General features: G+C 32.0%; 1 protein-coding gene across 1 annotated transcript; it reads left to right on the forward strand.

Moving 5' to 3' along the window:
• Positions 677–11,217, forward strand: LOC109362721 (zinc finger protein ZAT4-like). The gene is made up of 3 exons (XM_019608714.1): positions 677–689; positions 8,897–9,095; positions 9,289–11,217. Exon 3 carries the CDS (start codon positions 9,456–9,458, stop codon positions 10,995–10,997), a length of 1,542 nt encoding a protein of 513 aa, XP_019464259.1. The 5' UTR covers positions 677–689; positions 8,897–9,095; positions 9,289–9,455; the 3' UTR covers positions 10,998–11,217.

A 12,575-nucleotide genomic window follows, 5' to 3' on the forward strand; every position in this document is an offset into this window, starting at 1 on the left:
AATTTTCTCACAACTTAACTATGAGGGGTCAATGACAATGTGGCCATTGAGGGTATAACATGAGATAGCAAGGCATAACATGTCTTTATATGGTTTATAAAATAAAGGAAATATTTAGAGAATGATCTCCTGTATAATGGTTTACTATGTTATAAACCAATCCTTGATAGTTGCACATAATATTGTAGTCCGATTAACATCATCTTGAAATATTTTTTCAAACACCTAACATGCAATATTCTAATCAACTAAGGTTTCACATAAGAAACTCATAATAAAACCCCAATTTCAGAATCAACAACAAACACATAAAAAAGATCAGCACCTATAAAAAAACAAAACATGCAAAGAAAATGATTTGGGGAAATCATTTTCTTAAATTCGTAGAATAAAAAAATTTAAACAGAAAAAAGTATAAGAAACCTTACCAAAGACAGAGAGGTGATTTGTGAAAAAGGATATGAGAGTATGGGAGATGGGAAGGATGAGATGAATTTGGGATTAAAACACTTGATTCTTACCGAAGACGTTCCGTGTTCCTCTCGCATGAATGAAGAAAGTTCAACGCTTTTCACCGAAGTGTGATTATTATGGGAAAATCAGAAGGAGAAATGGATTCAACGATGAAGGAGAAAATGCTCAGATGTGTGGTTACTACAAAAGTTTAGGATCAGTGGAAAATTTTGGCTGTGGAGGGAAACAATTATCCTTTGAAAAATCGCGAAAAGTTTGGGAATTTAAAGTCCACAAATTTTTTTGGTACCTTTTACCGCACTTTTTTGATTAATTTTATAAATCGTGGTTTTGCAACTGTGGTCTAACATATTAATAAATATATAATTATGCTTTATAATTAACGTATAATTTTACAAATGTAGCATGAATACAATAGGTCATGTTATTATTTTAGGATTATAATCCTTATGTACAAAGTTGTTATTTACATAAGAGGAGGGATCCACTTACTATAAGAGTAAGTTTTTTAAACTTATCACACATCTTAGTAATCAATTCTAGAAAAATTTAATGGTTTGAATTAATTGGTAGATCTAAATCATTAAATCTCCATAGAATTGATGGTTATGATAAAGAGTGGAGTAAGGAGAGCCCTACTCTTTATACAATATTACAACCACAAGTTTTTTAACGTGTGAATAAACATGTCAAAACGGGCTATCGGACGGGTCAGGTTAACTCGCTTAAGGTTCAAGCTAAACTGGGAAGCCTCATACAATTTATGCATATTAGATTGTGAAGAAGAGTCTTCACCTTTGATCTTGCCTTGGTTTTGATGAGAACTCCAGCATCAATAATAAGAATAAAAATGTTCAAAGGTTTTGATCCATGGAGAACAAATTCAGAGTGCTATTTAAAGTTATATATGCTTTCTCGAATAGGTCTAACCTTTACTAAGTGAAACTTTGCTTTTGATCACACGTGTTCTTAGGGAGGATGAGTCGTTTGCATAAAGTTTTAAAAGGATGAAAAAGTGTTGGTTCTAAAAATGACTTTTTGGAAAACAAAAAAAAATGGGACAGTAACAGATCAGTGAAGTGAGTAATTCATTACTCCATTGGACACTAGAGATCCAGTACTTGATTGCCACGACACAATCCAATTATTGTGTGTTGTTGCTACAATTTAAATTTTGGAACTCAACCATCTTCTTCCCATCGAACCAATGCCTTCTCAAATGTACCTCCACTAATGTATTTGAAAACCTTTCTAAACTCTATAAATAATCTCATAAACAAATTACTTTTAATTAAATATGAATCATAATTTTAAATGCACTTTTGCATTCAATTTTTGTATGGTTTTTTCATAAACAGTTTTTTTGTGCTTTCAAGTTTGCAAAACTAAAAGCATTCTTGCTATCTTGTTTGTTTGTTATTTCAAAGAACTTATACTTGAATGAAATTGAGTTTAGTGATCCTTAACTAAACTTATTAATGAACAAATAATGATTGTCAAAAGCATATTGTATTCTTTTATTTTCATCTAGTTTTAGATGGGAGGCATAAGACTATTAAGCATGAGGATACTGCTGGTAAAGAGAAATTAGATTTTGCCTTTAAATAAACTCAACTCATATAATATATAAAATTAATGGTATTGTGATGGAAATTAAGAACATAAATCATAGTCAAACTCATACATCAATCATTCTCTTAAGTCAACAATTTAATTGCAGAAAAATGTAAAGTTCACCCAAACACTAACCTGGACCAAAAATTGATGCTTTTCAACCTTGTTTGATTCCAACTTAGATTCTTCTTTGATTTTATGGTCTCTGCATAACAAAAAAGATGCATAGCATTAGTTGAGGACCAACTACCAATCATATTAATGGTGATCAACAAAAAAGATGGATAGCATTAGTTGAGGACCAACTACCAATCATATAATATCAAAGGCATGTATTGGTATGAAATCTAGGATAATATTGTCTGCTATAGATACACTTTAGGCACTAATGAATTTCAGAACAGAACAAATGCCACTGAACGGGTCATTATCTTGGACACCTCAAAGCATCATAATACAACAATGCACTAACCAACAATGGCCAAAATCATCAATTGGAAAAAAAATCTCAAGTAAAAGAAGCATCATTATTTTAGCATGTGTGCTACTGCAATTCAGATATCAAACTCTGTGCAGCTAATTTGCAGTACTGTTAAATGAGAGACATGGGTTTGGTTGCGTTGTGTAAAGGTACCATAAGCCATCAAGGTTGAAGATCTAATAAAGTGAAAGAGTGAAATATTGAAATGCAAGTTGGATGATGATGGAAAAGAATAAGACGGAACAATGATGCAACAAATAATGCAACTTTTATTACAAAATGGTTTGTATGCACGTTTTGCTTCTATATGCTTGTTCTTACTTTCTTTCAAGTGTAAAGTGGAGTGGTATGAATAGTCTAAGCATATTTTTTACTATCATACTAGGTGTTTGTACAATATGGATGTAATTATTATTTCTCAGTATGTTTTCACTAGCATTGATATTCAATAGGCTATCATAACATGGTCTTATTCTCCCACATATTTTGAAAAACACTGAAGAAGAACAACGCTATAACAATTAAAGTAAAAGGCACATAACAAATTAAATTGTTTGTTCCCCTCTCCTCTTCATTAAGATTATCAAACATTAAGTATTCATGCAAGGGATATGAAATTATAAGAGAAAGATAAACTAACATAAGCGGCATACAATGTACAACAACTTGCACATAACAGAATGAAGCTACATTAGTATTGCATATAACAATTTAAACACAACAAAAAAGATGGGCTCAAATTTCCAGATATGTTTCCTATTCTAACAGCATACATAATCAAGCAAATGAAGCAATAGAAATAATAGGGTTTTAAAATTAAATAGAAGAAGATGCATCATGAGATTTTCATTCACCTGTGAAGGAGCAACGTTAAGAATTTGAGCCGCAGGTCCAATTCGAAAAGATTTGGGTGGAACACTTTTCTGTGTGACAAGTAGGGGAACTTTTAGGAAGGGGAAAAGAAACTTGGCATGTCCCTTGGTTGATAGAATTAGTGTGCCGAGGAATAAAAGTGACACTAAAGGAGTGAAAATGGATTCTATTCAGTTAAAGGAGGTCCAATACCACATAAAATTGTGACACGTAGACTTTAAAAAAACTTGATTTTAAAATATTTTTAGACAAAAATTTATTATAAATGATAAAATAAATTTAGACCTTATATTTTAGTATTAGACTTTCTAATATTAGAGAAAATCCAGCTCCTAAAGGAGGAACGAACTAGTACACTCTTTAAGGTGGATGTAATTAAGCTTAAATTTCAGAGGGTGTTAATTTAATTTAGGGTATGAAGGTACTCTATTGATTATCATCTAAAATAATGAAATGATGAATTGATACAGGTGAGTGGTAACTATTTTTTTTCTAAAATTATAATAATAATTCAGTTACATAAAAGTTGAGTTTTAACCTCAATTTTTTAAAGAGAAAAAATGTATGCATAATTTAAAGATTTTATACTATGTTAATCTATTATTTTCAATTATTATTTACTTTCAAATAATAATACAAGTAAATGATACATATTATATTGATGGTGTATAAATCTTTACAGTAATGATATATAAATTATACTCTTTTTACATATCTTTTAAATCAAGAAGTATAATATAGAAAAAAACAACATTATATAAATTTTATTCACTATTCATATTTATTCAAAAAAAAGTAATAATTCAAATAAAAAATATATAATTTGAAAGTAGATAGATATTAAGGTGTTAGTGGAGTGAGTAAAGTTGTAGGACTTGTACTTACAAAGTTTACTCCAGGCATGTGTGTACTTATTCTTTGGGTTCTATTGTAGGAAAAGATTACAAGCTGATATATATATTGCCTTATTTCAATATGTTATACATGTTCAATATGGTTTGGAGGGTTAGCTTCTTCCCTCTTCACTTTGGTGCTTGTTTCCTAAAAAATATTTAGGATTTATTTGGGATTTGGTTTTTTAGGGTACTTTATTTACCTCCAATATCAAAATTGCATAGAGATCCTTAACCTTCAACCACACTCATGACAAAACCTTTTTCTCTTAAACCTGCATACCGGCCAGTTAGCCCCTAATATGTTCATATTGAACATTTTTATTGATTCACATGCCCTTATGACTGGGCCAAAATAACTTGGCATGGCACACTTTCACTGAAATGCGACAATGGTGGTTTTCAATACCAAACCACACTTTTACCATTCAAATGATAGGTATATCACTGGTCCCACATGATCTCAAAACTAATTTTACTTGTCATAGAAATTACACTTTTCTTACATGATAATTTAATAAATCTTTGAGTATCCACAAAGCATTTCTGGTGAGAGCTTCCACTCTAACACATATACAATTATTACTCGTATGAAGCAACACATGCACCTTTTATATATAGTGAAGAAAAAGCAAAAGAAATGGAGGTTACTGCTTTACAAGTCTATGCTCTCATTTTCCACTACCTCTTAGTCATAATCTATTTGTTTAATCTTTTATCATTGTGAGGGTAATCACTTATTTATACCTGAACTTTTCTGAAAAGGAAGGGTTAAGTTCCAACTGCCATAAAAATACTAGCTTGTGATTTGATTAAACCTCACCATACTTATAACAAATTAGTATCTGCTACTATCTAATCACCCACCAAAGAAAAAGATAGTGCTACTTTCTAATCATTTTACAACTTCAATCACTGATAACTCAGCTACATCTTATAGAAGAGTGGCTTAGATATCTATTTCATCTTCAACCAACCTTTGTCTAACTTTTTTTTAGTATTAAATTGCAGCTATGATATGATGGTAATTTCAAAAAAGCAACTTTAGGGTGGTTACATAAATTAGTACATAAGTGAATTTAGATCTATGGTTTTTGTTATTTATTTAAAGAATAAACCAGAAATAGTGGAGCAAGGGTAGTATCTATGTGTCTGTCTAAACACAAAAGCATGTGTAAACCTCACTGGCACCGACAATGTTTATATGAGTTGATCACATTCACGGGTAACTAGCTAGCATTTGGAATGGTTGGAGTAGAATGCATGAAACTTAAGAAAGGTATCTTACAATGAATACGCTACAGTGTCTATAGTATAGAATAGAGTGGAACACAAGTAGTGTGACTCACTCGTGAGTGTAGCTTTTATCCACTTGTATATTTGTCACTTTTTTGATATCAGACAATCTTCCCTCTCAAGTGAACCTTCGAGAATGGAGTGATAAAAAAGTTGAGGATTCGAGTTTCACCAATCATAAAATACTAATATATTAATATTTACTAATAAAAAAAAAGATTAATCATTCCATGTATGGTCTGTGTATTTCACTTATTCTTCTCCTATGTATCCAGCTACTACATATATTAATAACAAATAATGTGGCAAATAAAATATTACATCTCAGCTGAAAGATGTGAAGTGCACATCTATGGAGTGAAGGTGTATTACCTGCTAGGCACACCACACCACCCACATTATGCGCATGCACGCACATGTTCCCTAATTAGAAAATTATTAAATAATGAATTCTACTGATCAATCATCCAATCATATTCTTTCTTATATATACATATGAAACATCAAATGTTTAATGTTATATAAACCATCCATTAAGACAACAAAGGGAAAGAAAACAAAAGTGATTAGTCATAAACTATATTAACAAATAGAACTAATAATTGTACTAAGTTGCCGGCAAAATGGGGCACAAGTTAAGAAAGGGAGTAATTACAGTGAAGTTGTTTGAGTTAATACTAGTCGATACTAAGTTGCCTGCAAAGTCTCAGGTTCGAGTCTTGTAGATGAGAAAAATAATCACTGGGAGAGTTAGCCTCACATATCTATGGATGTTCCTCGGCTCGGATAGGATTGACTCTAGTACGGTGATACCTGTGTGAAACCAAAAAAATACTAGTTGGCTACTAATATGAGACATTCATGTTACAATGAACGTGGCTGGCTTGTGATAATGAAAAATTGCCGGCACAACATAGCTTAATTCTCGAGTATTGACCCTTATAAAGTTTGGCATCCTGGCTAATGTGTATAATATTATAGTCATCACAAGTTTTGATGTGAGCATGAACAAATATTCAATGCTTCCTTGTCTTAAAATAACAAGGCAATCACAACTTGTACTAATAGTTTATTCAAGTAATTAGTGATACCTAATCTAAAAAGATAGATACCTTAAACTAATATATCTGTTAATCATTTAGCTGCACCTATTTTTTACGTTATTAATCCTCTACTTTGATCTCTATCTATTCGAATTATTAGCTCAGGAACAGTGTGCATGTAATATATCCATAGAAACATGCATGATACACACACAAGTCTTTTAACCACTCCCCTTAGAAGTTCTTTCGCACTATTTTATCAACTTTAATCAGTTTCTCATTTAGTTTGACAAAACACTTCAGTTTATCGATCTTTAACAAACACCTCCTTGTTTTTACTTATATTTTTAATGATAAAAATGTAATTTCATGATAAATAAAAAGATAAAAATATTATTATATATTGTCTTTTGTATATTATTATGTGACACTTCCTTCTCGAACAACGAGACTTATCCATTAAACTAGTACCAAGTGAACTATAATTAAAAAAAAATTAAAAATTTATTTTTGAGATTTCAATTAAAGCAATAGTGTGTCTGACTTTACGGCTAATGAGACTTGTCACCTTCTCTGTTGGTGTGGGTGGAAATGTTATATAGTCTTCATATTTAATGAGGACTTCAATTTTTAATTATAAAAGTTGTGCCATAAACAATTCATTTATGCAAAGTTTTTTTATGAATAATTTATTTGAACAAGCTTTCCCCAGCTTACGTATTCCCATTTTGCATTGACATGTATTAACATAGACTTTTCAATTAATGGGAAAAAGAAATAATAATTCAGCATTTGATAAATTCCATCACTACCTGATTTGGTGTGACTTTTACTTGAGATATAATGCAAACCACGAATCAAAAGTTTCATCTATAGAATACAATTTAAGTGATAAGAGTTGGTAGCAATATTAAGTTTCATTTCACAATTAAGTTTATGCCGCAATATTAAAGAACCTCCATATGCTCGATTTAAGTGCTTTTAAAAAAAATCTAGAAGTGATAAAAAAAGAGGAAGAGCTAGACTTAACATCTATACATTCAACTTATTGGGACCAAATTTGAGTTTGCTTCTTCACTAATTTAAACTTCAAAGAAATAATTGATATACAATATTTTTATCACTTTAGATTAAATACCCTTACAAAGTATAGGAAGACAAATATATCATAATAACATTGTTTCCAATAAGTTAATAAACAAAACAAGATAAACAAGTAAAATAATTAACCAATTTAAATAATTATGGTGATGCCAAGAGAATTTAGCTGTATCATTGTGACTCTTGGAATAAAAGATAGCATTTACAATACTTTATGTTGTGGATCCCAAAAGGACATTATATATTAAAAGAATACAAGATATAAAGAGGTAGATCACGGTGATACACTTGTGGATGCAAATAAATGTGCCATTTTTTTTGTTGCATTACTTACTCTTAACTCCTCTCATCTGTTATAGTCCCTGGCGTGCAATCATATTCATCTAGCTATATAATTGGAACCGAATCACAACCTTGTTAAGCCACATTATATCCAAAACAAGTTTTCAATCTTTAAAAAAAAATTCACCCCACTAAATAGTAATTACTAAAACAAGTTTTTAATCTCTAAAACCAATAACTGAGACTAAATAGTAATTACTAGATCAAGCTAATGATCAGATAAAAACTCATTCCAAAATTAGAACATAACTGATAAATATCATCAATACTAGTGGATCTAGATAGAAGGCTATCTCTATTAGGGGAGTTGAGACTCTCTCTATTAATGGAAAGATAAGTATACTCAAAACAAGAGGAAAATATAATATGATTTGATACTTTTATCTTCTAAGATATAATAAGATAGACATATTTTTATAATGCAACAAATAAAAACCATTGAGTAATAGAAAGTAGAGAAAGAATAACTGCAAGAGAGTTGAAGCTTTCACTTGAAGTGTGTATATCAATATGTGCGTAAGAAAGAGAGTGGGAGCATTTTTTGTATATTGCTTTTGCTTAATAACAAGACAAAGGAAGGAATAGTAGGAAGTGAAGGAGTAAGGATACTTTCTATTAATGGAAAGATGGACTACAAAAAACAAAGGAAACAATGTTATGGTAATACACTTTTATCCTTTTATATACAACGTGATAATACTTTTGTGTTATTAAAAACACATGCAAAATCAAGTAATTGTCTCTTCATTAATGAAGATGATCTTTTGTTCGGAGTGAAGTTAGTTTTATAGGGTGCTTTGCTTAGTTGGACAAATCTAATGCCATTGGATTAAGAGTGGCGTAGTATCCTAACTTGAGTACACATGCTGCTAATATCTCTCATATTTGCTTCCATGCATGAATTTCTCAAGTTGTGAAAACAGAGAAACAGAGAGAAATAAAAGATTGGCTTGTTCATGGCCATCATTACCAACCAAGGTAACAACATCTTCAAGTTTTAATCTTTTCTTCAAAACTCAACTACCCATGTAGCTAGTAACAGCTTTTGCTTAATTGCTTTACTACTCATTCTCTTTTTTCTATGCCTTCGATCTTCTACTTGCTTTTGATTTTGTTCTAACCAATAAAGATTTCAATAGATCATGTGTCTCTTCTTTTCATCTCTTTGCAGTGAGTGTAAAAAGTGATGTGAGTTGTGAATTTCAGCTCCATAGCCTGATCTGGGTCTTGCTTGTTTTCACTTTCTGAGATTGATGAATTGAGCATTCTTGGATATTCTCTGATTCAGTATCGAACAGAACAAACCCTTTTGCTTCTCTGATCCGTGTTGAGAGTTCAATGGAAGAAGTTCAAGAATTGATGAAACAACAACACGCGTGCAAGTTCTGCAGCAAGAGCTTCCCTTGTGGTAGATCCTTAGGGGGTCACATGAGGTCTCATATCACAAATTTGTCATCATCAGCTGAAACTGAAGACAAAGAAAAAGTTGTTGGTTCTGAAGCTGGATATGGAACAACAATTAACACCGGCTACGGTTTAAGGGAGAATCCAAAGAAGACTTGGAGGATTGCAGATTCAACAGGTGAAGAAACTTCGTTCACTCTCGCTATTGAAAGGTTCTGTAGAGAGTGTGGCAAAGGATTTCACTCTTGGAAAGCCTTGTTTGGCCACATGAAATGTCACTCTGACAAACAAAGAGTTTCCAACAACTTAGTGGAGGATCAAGATTCTGTCACTAACAACAATGCTAAGATGGTCTTGTTGGATAGCCAATCTGATAATGAAGCAGTTGCTCCAAGTAAGAGAAGAAGATCAAAAAGAAGAAGAGCAAGGTATATGGTTGCTGCTAATATCAATCTTTATTCTTCTTCACTTTCTGAGGTTGAGCAAGAGCAAGAGGAAGTTGCTATGAGCTTGATCATGCTTAGTAAGGATTTGAGGTCTTGGAGTGGTATCAATTCAGTTGATGATTTATCTGATTATAACTCTGCTTACTTCAAAACTTCATCTTCAGTTCAAACTAAAATTGAGAAAATGAAGAAGCCTATGCTGAATTGTTCTTCTGAGATTGCAAAAGTGATCAATCAAAGTGGGAAGAAGTTAGAGTTTGGGAGTTGTGTTTCTGAAAATCTCAACTCCAAAGGAAAAGGTTCTGAACCTTTGACTACTGAGCTCAAGAGTGAGAAAGCAAAGTTTGCATTGGAGGACTCTGAAGGTTACAGAGTCAATGGAACAGAATCAGTTTTATCCAAGTCTACTATTACTAACAAGTACAGGTCAATAAAGACAAAGTTTTTGGGTTCTGAATTGAAGTCAAATTCTGTTCAGAATTTGGCAGATAAGCCTTCAGAAGCAGGTGAATTCAGCAAGAACCCTCATAAAAGAGGCAAATTTGAGTGTACAACTTGCAACAAAATCTTCGATTCATACCAAGCACTTGGAGGTCATAGAGCTAGTCACAAAAGAAACAAAAGCTGCTTTGTTTCAAGGAATGAGAGAGGTGAAAACAGCATTGAAACTCAACTCTCTCCTGATCCAACAACTGAAAGCAAGCTCATGAAAAATAGTGTCAGGGACTATCTGGTTGAAGCTGAAGTGGATGCTGCTGGTTTTGGAAATGAAGTAGCAGACACGGTTACCGAGTCTAAGAAAATCAAAGTTCATAAGTGTCCAATTTGCTATAAGGTTTTTCAATCTGGGCAAGCTTTGGGTGGCCACAAGAGATCTCATTTAGCCAGTGGGTCTGACAGTGCAAAAAACTTTCAAAAAGTCGTACTTGAGGAACCGGTTCGAGAAATTAGGGAGTTCCTTGATCTCAATCTTCCTGCTGCTACAGAAGAGGAAAGTACTAGCTATGCTGATTCTAACAGACCATGGTAGTTGGTAGTAAACAAGCACAAGCATGAGGCATTAATAGGCCTCATTGTTCTTTCAGTGGTTCAACTTCAGAGTTCAGAGTGAAGATTCAAACTGTATAGAAATGTCTCTGCATTCATTTCATTGATTCTTTACACGATTTTCATGTCTTCTTTCTTCAAGGTATTTTTGTCCTGCTCATATTTTTCAAATAGTTCATAAGATGGTGGGATGAACTTACTTCTGTTTGTTCTCTTTTTATTTTATCTTACTTTGGATGCTATATGATATGATATTAGTTTGTTCATAGAATAGGTTCAAATTCTGAAAATGTTATGCTCATCAATTTGGTTATATTTGAAAAAAGCTCAAGGAATTGTAACAGATTTCTATAGTTGTTCTGTCTGTTGCTTTCTTCTATAGAGATGTACTTGGTTGTATAAATTCCAAAAGTGACATGTTTGTGGGGGTAATTATTTAACTTCTCATCAAAGAGAAATGAATAAGGCATTGAAAAATTGGGATAGTTAAGTGGGGTAGAGATCTGATGTCCCAAAACAATGTATTACTCCATGTACCGCTGCTTCTCATTAGTCAGAAAAATAATTAGTTATTAAAATTTTAATTTAAATATATTTTTTCAACCAATCATAATCCATGGACATTGAGTGACATACATCGTAAGACAACAAATTTACTTCTACCCATGAAGTGTCATAAAAAATGAGGGGATAGAAAGGTTGGTTTTATGAAACACACATAAAGAAGGGATTAAGGTGGTTGTTTAGTCACCAACCATAAAACCTGACCACCCATCTATCCCTTGTTTCATTCTCTTAATTGACACATAAGTGGTGTGTTAATAAATCCTTCTCACTAATTATTATTATAATAGTTGATTAAGTAAGAGACTGAGGCAGGTGTGGTTGGACCACTCTATGAAATTACTTTACAGTACCACAACCTTGAAATTACTTTATTCACCCAAGTCACTAAAGATCACCTCTTTTTTTCTCTTTTCTATTAGAAGACCACAATTCTGTTCTAGTTAACTATTGAATGTAAAGAAGTGGAGCAATGGTGCCACTATGCACAACACAACTCCTTTTATATGAAAAGTGCTTACGTAGTTAGCCACCTATTTCAATGGGTATTATGTGTACAATATTGATGTTTTATAAATGTTTTATAGGCTTTGGTTTTATACATCATTTAGAACAACTCATGACTTATTAGTAAGAACCTTAAAAGATCTATTACATCATTCTACATTTATGGGGCACTGCAAAAATAGGTCTAAGCCTTGTATGTGCTACCACATTCTTCCTATTGTGATATTCAATTTGAGTGTTTAAATTTTAGGACATATCTAGTATTAATTGTATAAATCCTAATGAACAAAAGTTATGTTTTATGGTTGGAATTCCAATTTAGATACAAGGATATCACTTGAAATTAAACGATATATATATATAAGAAAAAAGACTATATAATATACACTAAAGAGAGAAGCATTATTCTAAGAGAATGAGAGATTAAACAATGAATTATAATAGGAAGCATATATAATATATAGTAAGGTTGGTGGATTATATATATATA

Source organism: Lupinus angustifolius, chromosome LG12 (assembly GCF_001865875.1).
Source record: "Lupinus angustifolius cultivar Tanjil chromosome LG12, LupAngTanjil_v1.0, whole genome shotgun sequence".
Classification (NCBI taxonomy): domain Eukaryota; kingdom Viridiplantae; phylum Streptophyta; class Magnoliopsida; order Fabales; family Fabaceae; genus Lupinus; species Lupinus angustifolius.

Coding starts and splice junctions, on each gene's coding strand:
- LOC109362721 (XM_019608714.1), top strand. CDS start 9,456: ATGGAAGAAGTTCAAGAATTGATGAAACAACAACACGCGTGCAAGTTC.